This window comes from Palaemon carinicauda, unplaced genomic scaffold, assembly GCF_036898095.1.
Source record: "Palaemon carinicauda isolate YSFRI2023 unplaced genomic scaffold, ASM3689809v2 scaffold1060, whole genome shotgun sequence".
In the NCBI taxonomy this organism is placed as follows: domain Eukaryota; kingdom Metazoa; phylum Arthropoda; class Malacostraca; order Decapoda; family Palaemonidae; genus Palaemon; species Palaemon carinicauda.
Genome location: NW_027168550.1, coordinates 20,302 through 40,000, shown reverse-complemented (window position 1 = coordinate 40,000; position 19,699 = coordinate 20,302). Strand labels below are relative to the sequence as shown.

At 34.6% G+C, this 19,699-nt stretch overlaps 1 protein-coding gene across 1 annotated transcript in view; it reads right to left on the bottom strand.

Annotated features, from left to right (window-relative positions):
- LOC137635251 (synaptogenesis protein syg-2-like) overlaps window positions 1–19,320 on the bottom strand; it is a 24,658-nt gene extending 5,338 nt beyond the window's left edge. Inside the window, exons 1-4 of the mRNA XM_068367704.1 lie at window positions 19,048–19,320; window positions 17,656–17,866; window positions 16,933–17,060; window positions 4,625–4,793 (exon numbers count right to left, since the gene is read on the bottom strand). Coding sequence (XP_068223805.1) covers window positions 4,625–4,793; window positions 16,933–17,060; window positions 17,656–17,785 — 427 coding nt within the window. The 5' untranslated portion in view covers window positions 17,786–17,866; window positions 19,048–19,320. The remainder of the gene's footprint in view (window positions 1–4,624; window positions 4,794–16,932; window positions 17,061–17,655; window positions 17,867–19,047) is intronic.
- Window positions 19,321–19,699: the final 379 nt, after the last annotated feature.

The window sequence follows — 19,699 nt, the reverse complement described above, 5'->3', positions numbered from 1 at the left end:
TACATCGTGGAGAATTCATTTTTTTTCCTTATGAATAGCATTTGAGGGTCACACATCATGGAGATTCCATTTTTTCCCTTATGACTAGCATAGGGGGGTCACACATCGTGGAGATTCCCTTTTTTCCCTTATGACTAGCATAGGAGGGTCACACATAGTGGAGATTCCATTTTTTCCCTTATGACTACCATAGGAGGGTCACATATCGGGGAGATTCCTTTTTTCCCTTATGACTAGGATAGGAGGGTCGCCCATTGTTGTGATTCAATTTTTCATGACTAGCATAGGGGGTCATCCATTGTTGTGATTCCATTTATTTATGACTAGCATAGAGATTAATCCATTGTTGTGATTCCATTTATTCATGACTAGCATAGAGGGTTATCCATTGTTGTGATTCCATTTATTCATGACTAGCATAGAGGATCATCCATTGTTGTGATTCCATTTATTTATGATTAGCATAGAGGGTCCTTCATTTTTGTGATTCCATTTATTTATGACTAGCATAGAGGATCATCCATTGTTGTGATTCCATTTATTTATGACTAGCATAGAGGATCATCCATTGTTGTGATTCCATTTATTTAGGACTAGCATAGAGGGTCCTTCATTGTTGTGATTCCATTTATTTATGACCAGCATAGAGATTAATCCATTGTTGTGATTCCATTTATTTATGAGTAGCATAGAGGGTCATCCATTGTTGTGATTCCAATTATTTTTGACTATCATAGAGGGTCATTCATTGTTGTGATTCCATATATTTATGACTAGCACAGAGGGTCATTCATTATTGTGATTCCATTTATTTATGACTAGCATAGAGGGTCATTCATTGTTGTGATTCCATTTTTATATGACTACCATAGAGATTCACCCATTGTTGTGATTCCATTTTTTTATGACTAGTATAGAGATTCACACATTGTTGTGATTCCCTTTTTTTTAAGACTAGCATAGAGATTCACCCATTGTTGTGATACCATTTCTTTTTATGACTAGCATAAAGGTTCACCCATAGTTGTGATTCCATTTTATTTCGTCCACATAGTGTCACCCATAGTCGTGATCTCCTTTTTCCTGACTAGCCTGGAAGGTCACCTACTTTATAGTTGTGGTTCCAGTTTATTTTGTCTAGCATAGAGGGTCACCTATAGTTGTGATTCCATTTTTTATTGTGTGGCACAGTTGTCATATATATTGTTACTTGTTTGGACACATTACAACCGGACAGCCTAAGCTCACCCATTGTCGTGACCCCGGTTTTCAAGTTAGGCTCTTGTTCAATTACTTGCAAGGCTTACTATTTGGTGATAGTTCTTTCTCGAGAGGCATTTTTTACAGCCTTTGTGCATTTTCCTTAGCTCCATTTTCATCCTTCCTTCCTTGACACTCTTGCGTAAGGCTAGAGCGTTTTTCCCCTCCGGGTAATTTCTTGAACGGTCAACATTGTACTTTGTGCGGTTGAGTTTGTTCTTGTCGCTGTCTCCACAAGAAATTAGCAAAATGACTGCTGCTGAGATCAGTGCATTTGTGGATTTGGCATAACGACAAGGCTATGAGGGAGAAGCATTGCGAAGGTATGTGAGGGAGCTCATGAATGCAGACAAAGCCCGGAGAAGAACAGAGCATGAAAGGATGCTGTATGAAAGGGAGAGAGCGCATGAATTAAGAATGCAGGAGATGGACGCCCGATTGGCACAACTCAATCACTTGCCACCTCAACGCAATGTTGCCAAAGTCCAGCAAGACAATCTCAGGAAGGTCCAGTTCATAGAAGGAGTTACCAAAAAACTCCCTACAGTGGAGTCCCAGGTGACCACGTCCCAGCTCAGCAAGAAGTGCGGACTAAGGGCATTGAGCAACATTGGACATGAGGGCTACGACCTGCGGTTGGGTCAAGAGCCCATGAAGGTGGTACACTAAGTGCCCCTCAGGCACATGAAGGCTGCCAAGCCGGAGCCCAAAGCAGTGAGGATACTTCCTGCAGGGGAAGATGAATGGCTCGGTGACATTGACCTTGGTGAGGTAGCTTGGCTAAGTGAGGAGGCGCAAGAGTTTTCCTCCTCCAGCAGTGAGTCTGAGCCGCATACGCCAGAAGTTAATTCTTGTGAAGGTGTGCTGCTTCCCACCACAGGGGATAGGGCTATTTCCAGCACCATGCCAGAGGTCTCAGAGGAGGGCCAAGAGTCCCCCCTTCCAGAAATGAGTCTGAGCCTCGTACGCCAGAAGTTAATTCTGGTGAGGGTGCGCTACCTTCCAACACTGGGGATATAGCTAATTCAAGCGCCATGCCAGAGGTCTCAGAGGAGGGTCAGAAGTCTCCCTCTTCCAGCCATGAGTCTGAGCCTACAACCAGCAAATTCAATCCGGGTGAAGCTGTGCCACTTAACCCCACTAGCAATAGGGCTACCTCAACCACCAGGCCAGGGGTCCCAGAGAAGGCAAGAAGCTAACCACTTATCAGCGCCGCGACCCCAAGGAGCCAGACAGAGCTCATCAGGTTCCAGCATTTGTACGAGAGGCTGGAAGACTACAGGGCACATGCCTACTCGGACGAGGCTGGAAAAAGTATTCCTTTTCGTGGTGTGTTGGTGAAGCACGTAGCTTCCCGGACCCGGAGTAAGCGCGGAAATTGTTTTCAGCTGACAATGACGGATCGTTCCACGCGCTGCCTCGACGCTGTGACTACTAGGTGTGCCAGTGCCTATCATGCTAACCACGAGTTCCCACAGACATTCTTAAAGGACCATAACCCTCTAACCTACTTGACTGAGCTACATAATGGGAATAAAGGGCTCATGAGGTGGGGCATAGACCTCCAGAACTACAATTGGAAAGTCAAGTGCATAAAGAGCTCAGATGAGAGAGGTATGTTCCCATAGCATTAGTGCCCAATGCACGGTGCCACGTCCATAACGTAGCCATAGTCAGTAGGTTAATTTAGGTTGTATGGAGAAATTTTAATTGGCCTTGGTGTCTCCCCAGGTAGATAAACTTAAGGGGCCACCTTGACATCATTAATTTTTTTAATGAGTTTTTATCTATTTATTTTACCTTGCCTATATGTCAATTTATCTTAATTTTCATGTGTCCCACAGTACTAGGTCACTTAACTGTAACCATTTTTGCATTTTAATTTTCAATTTTGCAGTTTTAAATTTTTTTGGTTGTTGCCTCACAGCCAGCATGCTTATTTCTAAGTGGCACTTAAAGTTAATTTACTGTCAAAATAACGTAAAATTATGACCCTAGTTGCAGCTTAGATATTAATTCATTATCATGGTGATACTCACAGAGGGAGGAGTCATTAAGGTTAGTGGCTTCAGACCTTGCTTGCAGAGTTCTTATCCTGTTTTAGGACAAAATCTCTGCTAAAATTGGGGGTAGTTAGTAATGGAGGTCATTGCGCCACCTTTCTACAAAACAAAGACCATCCCTGCAAGGATTTGGTCGGCATGCCACGAATTTTGGGACCCTACCCAGAGTCTTACCCCCTCCCCCCCCCCAACCATCCAATACCAGTCTACTCCCTTTGAGCTCTCATTTTTCGGCTATCTTTACGAGCCACTGGCGACATCGAAATCCCAGGAGAAAGATGAGGCCTATTGATGGGGGTGTTGGAACACGTGAGAAGGCCTGACCAATGGGACAACAGTCAGGCCAATTCCACCCCCTCCCTCCTTGGGGGCAAAAGGGAGCTCAGTCTGCCTAGGAGCGGCTGGGCATCTTTCTTTCGTTACTCAGCCTCTGTGAGAGTACCATCATCTCTCTTCCCTTTCAGGACATCAGGGAGGCTGGACCTGACACCCTCCACAAGGGAGGAACCAGAGCCCTTTTTACTAAAGTAAGGTATCTGGGTTTGAGATCCTTATCATCCTTACCCAATCTCCCCTCCCTTCCTTATTACATCCCATATTTTTCCTTTTATCCTTTAAAGAAAGATCCTACCCACTGAACCTTTTAACCTATTCCCTATACCCAAACTGCGTGTGCCGTTTAGTCCTAGTCTTAATCAATTCACCCTGTGACAATGTTGATTCCCATGACTAATGTTTAAATCCCTAAGCTTTACATTTTCCTTTAATTTGCTTAAAGGTTTTAACCACACGACTTCATCGTGTTCCCAGCCGGTAGAAGTAAGTGTGCTGTTAATAATTTAATTTACTTCCCTTTCCAGGGAACGTGATTGATGTGCTGAAGTTTCATCCATGGTCCACCAAACTCCATTCGAAGCTCCTCGTGGCTTAGATTGAAATATAATTATCTGTTGTGTTCAACTTTTTTTATTAGTTTTTATTTGATTATTGTAAATACATATACTTGTCAGTATTCCTTGTCTTATTGCTGACTGGCGACATTTCCCATTGTTATTTTTTTGTTATGGCCCTTGAGTCCCTTAAGCAAGGCCGGACTCGAACGTTGGGCCCGTAACAATATATATATATATATATATATATATATATATATATATATATATATATATATATATATATATATATATATATATATATATATATATATATATATATATACTTTTTTTGGCATTATAATTCACACTGACCAAACCCAAAGAAATAATCTCTGAAGGAGTAGATAAAATAAAGAGGGCGTCTCTTACCATTTAAAACTCTGACTTGAACTGAAGCTTCCTTCATGCCCTGGGGAGCACAAACATAAATTCCTGAATCGTGAGACGTTACGTCTGGTATGAAGAGAATACTTGTCGTAGTCGGGCCTTTGTCTGTGGTGATGGTGACGCCCTGCCTCGATCCATCATAGGACACCATCTGAGAATATAAGTATACAAGATATTTAGTTATTTTTCTCTTCTAGACCTTATATATTGAATGATGTTATATATATATATATATATATATATATATATATATATATATATATATATATATATATATATATATATATATATATATATATATATATATATATATATATATATATGTGTGTGTGTGTGTGTGTGTGTGTGTGTGTGTGTGTGTCCCATTAAATCCCAACGTTAGTATTTTTTTTTGAATTTTTAGCAAATTACTATAAATTTGGGGGCCAAGAATACCTATGAAGTAGAAAGAAAAAGTCTATTTCAAAGGTTAAGATTACAATAAGCTATCCTCAAATGAGGAAGATGGGACAAAGGGGTATAGAATAGAGTTTTCAGGCTATTCTTAAATGAATTTTCTGGGAAAATAGGTTTCATGTTTATATATGATAAATAAAGTATTACATTTTCAGATAAAAATAAACCGTTACATAATACCAATCTTACTCAAATATTATGAATTCTCACCTATGTTCTATATGAAAAAAAACAAATGTACTTTTTTCTATTATTATACATGACAAACTTATTTTCTCTTATGAAAGGAGCTGAAACATTCTATGCAAAGAGTCACATTGCATTTTTAACAAAAGGGTCTTATTTTTGCTGTACATTGTTTGTTCATACACCTCTGCTGATTGCTGTGTTTTTTAATAAAATGGTCTTTACCATCATAACAAATTCCAGCAAAATTTGTGTGTGATTGGAAGGTACCAGAGGGTCTTCCTACTGAGCCTTTCATGCAAGGTAATTTCAGATAAGCTACAGAAATTGTCCTTTTAAAATCTAATCAGCCAAGATGTGTGATACCATGTTCTTGGTGCAGCAATTTGATACCATGTTCTTGGTGCAGTAATTTTTAGATAGCTAACATTCCAATGAATGAAGGCCAATACCATTTTTTACATCGAATAGAAGCATAATATTTCCCTACTAACAAATCATAGTGATCTAGAACCCCCATACATTTATTATAGTTGAAAATTGCATTTAGTTGAGGAACACTTCTTGTTTACTTTATTTTGACCAACGCTGGACCTTTGCAAGGAGCTCTACAGTCTCCTAATTAGTTCCAACAGTAACACACTTATCTAGACACTTTGCCATCAGTATTTCTTCATTGATGTCAAACCCGTAGTCATATCAGCCTATTGTTTCTTTTTTTTTATCATATCCTTTGTTAATTTCAATGTACAGTTCTTCAAGTGAATTTCTCTGAGTGTTCCCGACACTTTAAACCCAATATTTCGTAGGTGAACTAATAATTCATATCTAGTAAGACAATAATAATAAAAAAGACAGTTTCAGATTCTGTATATGCAACAACTTTAAGTATTTTCAAGACAACTTTTGAACGTAATGTTATTTCCTCATTTTTATCGATTTGAGGATTATTACCAGAGTAAAGATCAAAATTATAACAGTACTCTGAGGTCCCAAAAGCGCCTAAAGTTCTTATCCAAACCTGAAAGGTTTTGCCTGGATAAGCTGCTTTAGTGAGTTATGCCCATATATTCTCCAATCATTACCTCTATACTTATGCATTGCTCAATTACTTCATCTTGATAAAAAGGATTTCTGAAGCTTCGAAATTAGCCTTCTTACTTTGAATCTTTTATCCCCTTTGTTATTTTCTACATCTGCTTTGTCACAGAAATGCACAATACACTTGAAAAATTTGAATTTATTTTGAGACATTGCTATTTTTACAAGAGATACACCCAAGTCTTCATCTTTTGACCAGTAATAACTCTCCCATGGTAATTGGTGGCAACTTGAAAAAAAAAATTCTATGACAGATTTCAATTTATCTACACGGAACACAAAATCCAGTTTGTTTCTGCTGACTATGGCATAACGAACAGTTTCCTTCACAATGTGATCATAAATATCTGGTGACATTATTGTTTCAAATAATTCCAGAGCTGTTAGGTGATATAGGTCTTCTTTCGTTTTCTTCAAATTATCCTGGAAAGTTTATATTTTCTCTTTCACGTTTGTGTATTCTGGATGTTTGTGTTTCCAACTTGGATCTGAATCACAGTTTCCTTTTATCTATGCCAGTTGAGATATTTGGCATTTTTTTTTTCTTTTGATTTACTACCGGAATTTTCCTTACAATAAACATGGAACTCAAAACTTCCGGGAACAGTTGCTTCTCCAGTCAAATCATCAGGTGTCTCATGCTCATCTGTCAAAGGGTCAACATTATTGGGAATTATAACTATATCGGCTCGTGCAGTGATTTTATCACTTTTATCATCTCTATTGAATAATTCCTCTAAAATTTCATCCATAGTAAGGCCCACTTTAGTCATGGACATGCGTAATAACAGACAGCTTAACACAAGAATACACACAATCACACACAAACGCGCGCACACACACACACACACACACAAACACACACACACATATATATATATATATATATATATATATATATATATATATATATATATATATATATATATATATATATATATATATATATATATGTATATATATATATATGTTCATTGAGAAAATAGTTATAATATGTTTAGAATGTAACTTCACTCGAAATGAGTCCCTCACAACTTTTTAGCAATACTGTTATTTATTTTTAGGAATATTTTGAATAATTTTAAAATAATGCTTAACATGGGTGGATATTTCCTTAGTACTTGTGATCACAACACAGATTTCAAAGAAATTACGATAAGAAACGAGGCAAGTCGGTATGTCCATGTCCCGCAGACTTTGACAGGTTTGAACACGATTTATAAAGCTTCATGGCAGCGTCCTCATTTGAGGACACAATTTTCAAAGTCAATTATGAACAGCTTTATTTGCTTTATAATTCACATTTTTTGCTTAGAAAAGTTGGTTATTGGATTGATTTACTATACTTTTTTAAAATTAATTTTAAACTAGCTATAATAGTTTGAAAAAACCTACTTGAAAATAAGATGGGATGAAACCACATTTTTGTACAACTTTGGCTGTACATAACAGTCTATAAAGTTCTTAATATTACCAAGGAAATGTTATGGGTTGTAATAGTATATAATTATTCCACGCATATATTGATATAGGATGAACTGATATGAGAAAAGGAGTACAAAAAAAATCTTGAAATGTATGTCCTCAAATGAGGACGCTAGAATATAATTATATATATATATATATATATATATATATATATATATATATATATATATATATATATATATATATATATATATATATATATATATATATATATATATATATATATAGTGAGGCTGAGGAAATTCATTAAAACATTTTTAAGGTGAGAATCATAACAACGATAACGATATCACTAGTATCAAAAACACCCTGCTGCCTTCGTTGGTGAACCTAACTTCCGCAGCAGCTGAAGTGGGTGCAGCTTTGAAGGATAGATGAATTTTCCAACGTTTGAACAAGTGAATTAGTTGGAAAAGGATTTCCCCTGATTGGTCAGTCTCTACTTGTTTTGTAGTCACGTGATCAGTGGTAACTTCGTTACCTCTGTGCTAAGTATTGTCATTCAGCGTTGGACACTTCAAGTGTAGAGTTACAACTTTTCTTATGGAGGACGACATTATGTCACGTAGCGAAGACCAAATGGAACAACAAAACTCGGGCGGTATTGAATTTGTGCTGCAACAAGTTTTAGAGCAGCTCAAGCAACAGAAGAGCGAGTTGAACCATTTGCGAGAGGAGGTGAAGGACAGTAACGTTTCTGTTAACCCTGGATAGGTACGCTCCTCGGACACCCCTTTAAGGGTATACTCGGATGCGCGCGACCCCGACGCCGAAAAAAAATTCTTGAAAAATCACTTTTTGCAGTAACCTCCTTTTTTCTTTTGCCAAAAAAACTTCAATGAATGCTTAAAACAACTGTAAAGATAAATACTACTCATCTGCAGAAAAACTATTTATTATAAATATTTTAAAAAATTAAGTAGAAAAAAAAGGCCTTACATAAAAATTCATAAAAAAAAACTTTATACATATATACACAAATCCTTTTAGGAATTGATTCTTGAATGTTTAGGACACATCTTGATGTATTTTGGATGAAGTCAGACCCATGGAGGTGAAGATCTGAAATGAGAAAAAAGGGTAACATTTTTTGGCCAAAAAAATTTGTCCAAATTTCGTGAATTTTTTTGGGTACCCAAATGAAATAGGAAGTGGCTAATTTTTTTAGGGAATAAACATATGTTATCCTAAAATAGAAATATGTAAAAAAATCTTCATTATTCTGTAAATTACATTTATATCAGGGGCCATATCTAAAGGTAATTTTTTGAGTACTTAGAAATTTCGTAAAAAAATACATATATTTAATATATAATATGATATTTATGCAGGTAAAAATATACCAAAATATCACAAATTCTATAGGGAACAAGAACATATATAGATAGGGCAACTTACGCTTCGGATATGTCCACAAAATGGCCGCTAACCACACTGACTCAGACTCCCTAATCTGCCACTTGAAATGTAGGAAGTGTATGTCAATTTCAAGGTGTTATTTACTAATCTAATTATTCTTGGATATGCATAAAAATTTTATGGTGGGTTGCTGGATAATTGTCGATTATTTTACGACTATAAAATTAAAATTCTGACCCAAAAAAAATCTTTTGAAGGGAAATAAAATCGAAAAAAAAATGTAAAACAATATAATATTTTAGCTAAAAAAATTTGATGATATTCAATCAAAAAAGAAGTATTCAAAATTTTCCGACAAATAAACATCTAGAGGAATCACTACTCTGTGATAGTTCCTTAGTACGTAGTAATTTTGAAAGAAATGGGAAAAAACGAAAAAATGGCAATCACCAGAAAATCGAACACATACCTATATATACGCCATATCTGGCTAAAAAAAAGATAGGCATGGGTAGCCAGATCATCTAGAAACACTTTCCAACACTATAAAAATATAAGTTTTGCGACACTACTTGCCAATTCCTTACGGTAACATGACTAAGCAAAAAAATGCAAAACAAATAAAAAAAGGGCACTCGCGGAAAAATGGCTAACATTCTAATATACGGCATTTCAGAAAAAAAAAAATTCAGCCACGTGCTAGGCAAACCATCAAGGCACATTTTCCGACAAATAAACATCTAAATGAATCATTACTCTGTGATAGTTCCTTAGTACGTAGTAATTTTGAAAGAAATGGGAAAAAACGAAAAAATGGCAATCACAGGAAAATCAAACACATACCTATATATACGCTATATCTGGCTAAAAAAAAAATAGGCATGGGTAGCCAGATCATCTAGACACACTTTCCAACACTATAAAAATATAAGTTTTGCGACACTACTTGACAATTCCTTACGGTAACATGACTAAGCAAAAAAATGCAAAACAAATAAAAAGGGGCACTCGCGGAAAAATGCCCAACATTCTAATATACGGCATCTCAGATGAAAAAAAAAGACATGCACGTGTTAACCCAACCATCAAGGCACCCTTTCTAACACATAAACATAAAAAAAAATCAATAATATACGGCAATTCCTTACTACGTAGTAAATTTTTACAAATATTGAAAAAAACAGAAATTGGCAACCGCAGTTAAATACCCAATATACCAATAACTACGTCGTATCTGACAAAAACAAAGTCACGCATGGGTAGCCAGATCATCTAGACACACTTTCCAACACTAAAAAAGCAAAAGTTTTACGACACTATTTGGCAATATCTTACGGAAAAATGACTTGGCAAAAAAATGAAAAAGGGGCACTCGCGGTAAAATGCCTAACATTCTAATATACGGCATCTCAGATAAAAAAAAGACATGCATGTGTTAGCCCAACCATCAAGGCACACTTTCTAACACATAAACATGAAAAAAAATCAATAATATACGGCAATTCCTTACTACGTAGTAAATGTTTACAAATATTGAAAAAAAAACAGAAATTGGCAACCGCAGTTAAATACCCAATATACCAATAACTACATCGTATCTGACAAAAACAAAGTCACGCATGGGTAGCCAGATCATCTAGACACACTTTCCAACACTAAAAAAGCAAAAGTTTTACGACACTATTTGGCAATATCTTACGGAAAAATGACTTGGCAAAAAAATGAAAAAGGGGCACTCGCGGTAAAATGGTCCTCGTGGTGATGAACGACATTTTAACTAAAAAAAAAAAATCATGCACATGGTAGCCAAACAATCCACCAAGACTTTCTACAACTGATAACCTATACAAGTTGCACCATTCTACGACAATTTCATATAACGTAATAACTTTGATAATTATGCAAACTACCTTAGAAGGGTAAACTCTGTCGCGCTCGACCCCGACGCGTCTCAGAAATCGGGGAAGGAGTACAGCTACAGTAATGCACATCTGGACACTACTAGAGTGTGTAGGCGAGACACCTACTGCAGGTCGATCACCCACAAATTCAGTCACGGGGGTGAGTCACGTGAGAAAAACCTTTTTTTTTTTGACGCTCGGGGTCGCGGACGACCCACCGTACCGTTCCAGGGTTAAATCCGATGTCACCAAGTTGTTGGAGAAAGAACTCATTTGGAAACGTGAAGGTAACAAGCAGCAATATAATTTCAACTGTGACATTGAACAAGACTGTGTTCAGGATTTGTGGGCTATTGCCAACAATAAATTTGTATATGCTACAAATTTGCTAAAGGACTGCTCAGAAAAAAAAAAAAAACTTATACGCATTGCCGACACCTCGGAGGCAGGGTGGGATACAGTGAAATTATACGAAACGAATGCAGTCGCTAGTGACAGCGAAGATGAGTCCAGGATTAACAAAGCAGAAAACTGAGCTCTCAAGAAGAGGAAACAGGCAGTTACGAGAAGAGAAGTATCGAAAAAGCGTTCCCAAATTCCTACTGCCGGGCCTCTTATTTATCCTGGTCAGTTTAGTTCATCACAGTCGTGCATGAGTCCAACTTTTGGAACGGGAGACATTCATAATTTTCCAGGACCATCGGGTAATTTTTGTGGCTTCGGTGGAAGGAAAGGACCGTCTGGATGTTGTTTCTCCTGTGGGAGCTTCCAGCACTACAGAAAGGACTGTCCGCTCAACAAGTTCAACCAGTCGGGCGAGTTCAGCAGCAAACCTCAATAAATTAACAGACGAGTATGAGTATTTTTAGTAACGGTGTTAATGATAATTTCACTACCTATTACTTTGAATATGAGTCAGGTCGTAAACAAATTATTGAGAAAGGAAGATTAAGAGACAATTTAAAATTTTGGAAAGACATTGGATCTAGTAACCTTATTATAGACATAATAGAAAATGGATACAGGCTACCGTTTTATTCTAAACCACAGTTGGCACAGTTAGATAACAACCTTTCTGTAAAGAAAGAACAAATTTTTGTTGAGGAGGCTATTTCAAACTTATTGGATAGGGGATTAGTTGAAAAATGTATAGAGCCGCCATATATTGTAAATCCTTTGACAGTTTCTATTCAAGCCAAGGGAAAAAAGAGATTGATATTAGATCTCAGGACAGTTAGCCAACATTTATGGAAACAATCCATAAAGTATGAAGATCTAAGGTTAGTTTTAGAATATTTAAAGCCAAATTCTTTCACATTTAAGTTTGATATTCATAGCGCCCATCATTTTGTTTCAATTTATCCTCCACATACTGATTACCTGGGCTTTGCATGGCAAAACAAACAGGGTGAAAAACAATTTTTAAAATTTTTAGTACTACCGTTTGGAATTTCAAGTGCACCATATTGTTTTCTTAAATCAACAAGGCCTCTTATTTCCAAATGGCGAGGTGAAGGAAAAAAAGGTTATGTTATTTCTAGATGATGGCTTTGGTTGTAATGATACATACGATCTTTGTTTAAAAATGGCAAATTCTATCAAAAATGATCTGATTGCCTCTGGTTTTGTTCCAAATGTTGAGAAATCTCAGTGGGAGCCAGAACAGAAAATTGAGTTTCTAGGGGCATGTTTAAATTCTAAGGACTTTACTATTTCCGTACGTAAAAAGAGAATCGATAAAGCTGTGAACACGATGTTAGAGATTGAAAATAGTATGAGACAACACAGGCGACTTAATGTTAAAAAGTTGCCAGTTTTGTAGGGCAGGTTATTTCTATGTCAATTGTTGTTGGTAATTTGTGCCAGTTCATGACAAGGTATTTGAGCATTGATATTTCTTTAGCACCAAATTGGTCATATTTCATAAAGTCATCTACTCAGAGTTTGGAACAGTTATCGTTTTGGAAGAAAAATTTGACAAATCAATTGTAGGCGTCTGAATCACAATCCTTCTTACACCAAAATTATTTATACTGATGCAAGTACAATAGGTTATTCTGGATATGAAGTGAATACACCAAATGGTATGGTTCATGGGGCTTGGGGCATTAAGGAGGCTGTGAAGTCTTCTACTTGGAGGGAACTTATAGCAGTATTTAAAGTGCTTAAAGCTTTAAGCATCGTTCTGGCTTCAAACAGGGTTAAGTGGTTCACAGACAACCAAGGTGTTTGTAGCATTATTGAAAAAAGGATCAATGAAAACAGAATTACAAGATCTTGCTTTCAATATTCATTCTTTTTGTGTTAAACATTCAATTATTGTAGATATTCAGTGGATTCCCAGGGAAAAGAACCAAATTGCAGATTATCTTTCTAAAATAGTAGAAAGAGATGATTGGGGGTTATCTCCCTTCATAATTATCTCATTATTGAAAAATGGGGTACCATTGATATTGATTGGTTTGTTTCTCCTCACAATGCCAAGCTACCTGTATTTTATAGTAGATTCTGGAATGAGTTTTGTGCAGGTGTTGATGCATTTAGTGCAAATTGGAATGGAAAATTTGGTCTTTTTGTACCACCTGTTACACTTGTAACTAGAGTACTCTAAAAAATGTTGAAAGAAAATGCAAGAAGAATCATAGTCATTCCTGTATGGAAATCTGCTCCATTCTGGCCTCTCTTATGGAAGGGCAATAATTTTATTGAGTATGTTGTGGACTGCATGGATCTGCCCACAAAGAAAGAATATTATGAGACCTGTAAAAATGGTGCAGGAATTTTTGAAAATGAGGACCTGTCATTTAGAATGTTAGCATTAAAAATTATATGTTAAAATCTGTTTCACCATTGTGAATGGTTAATGCTTCTACAAATAAAGAATGTTGTATTTGTTGGCGTGGCTGCCATTATAATTGCTAGACGGAGGAGTTGAGTGGTTTGCCCGTCTTGGCTGACAAGCCATTATAAAATGTAATAGGATGTTAGAAGTAAATTGGAAGATTTTCTATGTATGATATTGTTACATGAAGAAATGTAGGCAAACTATTTGTTTTCCTCTAAATATGCTTCTCCAGTGTTTCTCTGATGATATTGAAGAGTTACCAGAAGTGCTGGCTGAGAAGGTGCCGCTTATCCCGGAACTACTGGTGTCAGCCCGAGCAGATAGTACCACAAAAAGTTATATGAACGCTTTTCAAAGATGGAGGTTTAGGGCATCTAGTAATTCCGTTGGAGAAGAGGACATTTTGACGGCTAAGCCTTTTATATTTGCATTATATTTGTGTTCACTTGTCCAGAGTGCAAGTACTCTAAGTCCTGTAATTAAAGCATTTTACAGTGTAAAATATGTTCATGATTTATATGGACTGAAATCCCCTACAGAATCTACTCTTGTTAAGAATCTACTGGAGGCAGCCAAAAGAAGGCTTTCTCATTCAGTTGTAAGGAAGGAACCTATTACTGCAAAAATACTCTGTGACATGTATGATAGATTATTTCAAGTTGGAAATGTAAAAAAAACAGAGAACAATTTTTGCTTGTCTTTTAGCTTATGCAGGGTTTCTCCGAAGTTCTGAACTGTTAAATATAAAATACTCGGATGTTGTCATAGATTCTTTGCATTTATGTATATTCATAGAGTTTAGTAAAACTGACCAGTACAGAGACGGTGCCTGGGTTGTAATAGCCAGGACAGGTACCAGATTGTGTCCGGTAAGTAATTTGGAAAAATATATTTTATGGAGAGAATTGTCTGTTACTTATTATAATGCTTATATATGTTCTAGAATTGTGTTCGTAAATAATACGTATCATTTAAAAAATATTGGTAAGCATATCTCATATACTATATTAAGAGGGTAGTTTATTGAAGCATTTTCACCACATGTTAAAGATATTTCTAAATATGGTTTTCATTTTTTGCGTGCAGGTTGAGCCACTTCAGCTGCAAATAATGGTATTAAGGATAGGCTATTTAAAAGGCATGGAAGGTGGAAGAGTGATAAAGCCAAAGATGGCTATATCAAAGATTCTCTTAAAGAGAGACTTTTAGTATCACAAACATTGGGTATCTAATTTGATTTCATATGGGATTAAATGGTCAGATACATTATCACTTATTATTATTGTTTTGATCTGGTACTCCTCATTCTAAATTTCCCCGTTCTTTTAGATTCAACAATGTCCAAGCACTCCGATTCATATTAATAGATTATTAATTAAGTATTTGCTTATTTGTTGTCCTAAAGTAGGGACTGTGAGGTCAGGGGAAATGAATTTTCCAACGTTTGAACAAGTGAATTAGCCTAGTTGGAAAAGGATTTCCCCTGATTGGTCAGTCTCTACTTGTTTTGTAGTCACGTGATCAGTGGTAACTTCGTTAGCTCTGTGCTAAGTATTGTCATTCAGCGTTGGACACTTCATGTGTACAGTTACAACTTTACTTTTGATTTTAGGAAATTAATTTCCGTTTAGAACCAGATCAGAAAAATAACAGTAATTTTATGTAAATGTGTAGAGCTTCTACTAGAAACACAAATACATTGTTTTAATTAGACATTCGTGGATTAAGAACAAGATTTGTGTAGCATATGTTTCCTTCAGATTGATTGATGTTAAGTTAGTGTTTATTTTGTATATGTAGTGAAATATGGATGATTGAAATGTACACAGCAATGCCCAAGCGCTCCTATTCATATTAATGAATTATCAATTAAGTATTTGCTTATTTGTTGTCCTAAAGTAGGGACTATGAGGTCAGGGGAAGTCAAATGTCCAGCCTTTTTGTATGCTCCTTAAACAATTACCTTAAATTTCTTTATACAAATAAGTGTTTATTTGAAATGTTTATGCATATCCATAAGTACATTAAAACGAATACATATGCATACAGTATATTTGCACGCATACATAAATGCAAACATATCTATTTACCTATATATGGGATATAAATATATATATATATATATATATATATATATATATATATATATATATATATATATATATATATATATATATATATATATATATATATATATATATATATATATATATATATATATATATATATATATATATATATATATATATATATATATATATATATATATATATATATATATATATATATATATATACATGCACACACACACATGTATATATATATATATATATATATATATATATATATATATATATATATATATATATATATATATATATATATATATATGTATATATAAATATATATATATATATATATATATATATATATATATATATATATATATAATATATATATATATATATATATATATATATATATATATATATATATATATATATATATATATATATATATATATAAGAGGAGGAGGGACTCCCGGAAAGTACCCAGACGAGTGAATTCTAAAATATCACTCCTGGAAAAAAGGGAAATTCAAGATATAAAACTAATACTGATGCAATGTAAAATTACTTCTATGGAAGCTAGTCCGAAATACCATCTCCATATATCATGAAAGGAAGAGATGGAACCATTGAAGAGAGTTAAGATCATGCCAGTGATAGGGAGGAGGTGTGTGTGAGGCATCAGCTGATCAGATAGATGGAAGGAAGTGGTGGAGAGTGGTATGGGTGGGAGAAGATAATAAAATAAATATGAATAGATGAAGAAAATTGACTCGGGTGCCAAACCCTGCAATACAGTAGAACGGGTATGTAAGCAATTATGTTGGAAGAATAAGTTTATTACCCATTATTTCTTGCATAACATCACCATCAATTTGTTCCTACCTTGTCTCTGTGGTACCAGAATATGTTCTCCGGAGGCTCAGGGCTGTCAGGTACAACACATGTTATGTTCAGAGGTGAGCCGTGATCCACGTATAGTTCGGGACCTACAGGAATGATCGCCTGGGGTTCTGTAAATATCAATATGTATATTATTTTTACATAGAGACACCTGGTAACGTAAGTTCATTACCAATATATATATATATATATATATATATATATATATATATATATATATATATATATATATATATATATATATATATATATATATATATATATATATATATATATATATATATATATATATATATATATATATATATATATATATATATATATATATATATATATATATATATATATATATATATATATATATATATATATATATATATATATATATATATATATATATATATATATATATATATATATATATATATATATATATATATATATATATATATATATATATGTGTGTGTGTGTGTGTGTGTGTGTGTGTGTGTGCATAATATGTCTTGGTGTTAGCTTGCATAAAGAATTAGAATTTTAATAAAAATCCTATGTTACTCTTTTCTAAAATTGAACATCTAAAATTCTACATGAAACAATTTTCATTAAACATATGTTGTTTTGTTTTCTACCACCACAAATGTTATTAATTAAGATTGTAGATATATTTTGTTCATGTAATATTAAAAAGTAAAAGATTCACAAACCAACGACATTGAGGCTGATGACTCTAGCAACTGGAGGCTTCATGGAAACCTGACATTCGTATTTTCCAGCATCTCTCATCTGTGGGTATCTTATCCTTAGCATCCAGACATCGGATCCGGGTTTGTTCATAGCTTCGAATCGGTCGTCGTTTGTGAAGGTGATTCGACCCACTGTCAGCACCTGGATGTCTTTATGTCTCACCCAGGAAACCTATGATGAAATACTCTTTAAAGCAGGAATTGGTTCAACTGATAAGTAGAGGAAAGTCATGTGACCAGGCATTTACATATCATGTGAATCAGATCAAAAGAATATAATTTAATTAAAGAATTGGTTCACATGATAAGTAGTGCAAAGTATGGCCTTACCCTGTAACCAAACATTGGCATATCATTTGATTAGAGTTTAGAAATATAATCTATGCCCATTTTTGTGAGAAGTATAGTAAGATGAGCGTTATGATGAATAATTTGTAGATTTGTGAAATCATATTAATTGAATGGAAAATACTGCCTGGATATGTTTAAATTAGATAATTGATTATAAATTTTAAGAGTATTGTTGCTAGCATTCTGTTTGACTTGAGTGACGAACAACTTGTTTGGTTTTAGGACAGATGAAAAATTATAAAATATTATAGGTTATGAGATAGACGCATTTCCATTAAATACTTAAAAAATACATAATTATAAATATTTATTTTTCCGTTTGCCAACAAATGAGGAATTAAAACATCATGAAGATATTGCGAGTCTTAGACTGATCCTAATATATTTTATATGGGTAACATATTGCTTCCCAAAATGTTTATTTATTTCTTTATTTCCATTCCTCACCAAGCTATTTTTCTGTGTTGAAACTCTTGGCCGTATAGCATCCTGTTTTTCCCACCAGAGATGAAAATTAGCTAATGGTGATAATAAAAATAATAATGATAATAATAATGATGATTAAGAAATAATAATGATAATAATGATAATAATAATGATGATTAAGAAATAATAATAATAATAATAATAATAATAATAATAATAATAATAATAATAATAATAATAATAATAATAATAAATGACTAGGTGGAATTGGAGCTGTAAGAAACACCAGTTTCCCTTGAAATAAGGTTTATTCCATGTATATTGACAGATAATCTATATCAAATGTATATAATAATAATAATAATAATAATAATAATAATAATAATAATAATAATAATAATAATAATAATAATAATAATAATAATAATACGGTCCAGTTACATAAATAAGCGGATGCTTTAACCTGAGAAAATCTCGAACTGAATCTAAAAAGATTGTTAATAAAGAAAAATCCCCTCGAATTAAAACCCTCTCTCAGAAATACCACCAAAACCTAAATAAGTAAGTTTGACTCACTATTTTCGTCCCTAGATTCAGGACGTGACAGTGGAGGTAGACAGTCTTGCCTTTGATGACAGTGACGTTGGTTGCAGTTGTGTCGGCAAAGGAAGGAAGAAGATTGTTGTTGAATCTGGCTGGCGGGGTGAACAGGGCCGCCCCGCCTCCCACGAAATGACTGATAGTTGTCGTCGTTGGCCCCACAGCTGGTGGGGAGCTGACGTTTACTGGAATGAAATGTCAGGATCTTTCTGCATTGGGTCTGGTCCAAAGAGGAACCTCATTGAAGGATTTCACGCCTCTGTTGTATTGGGTATTGCTGTTGTCATTGCTGTCATCAACTGGGGACATAAAAGAACTCTGCGAGGCTCCTGCAGAGAATAGAGACAGTCTACAGTTACTTACAAGACATAACCATTATGGTATTCAAAATATATTTCTAATATTTATTGTTTTCTACTACTACTACTACTACTACTACTACTACTACTACTACTATATTATTATTATTATTATTATTATTATTATCATTATTATTATTATTGTCCGTGCTACGCAGTATAACTTAGCAATCCATGTTTGCCAACGGTTATCCTTGTATAAACGGATGAGAAACTTGGTGGAAGAATGAGAGCTTTGTGTGTGGAGGAAATCTCACCCGAAATCTCAA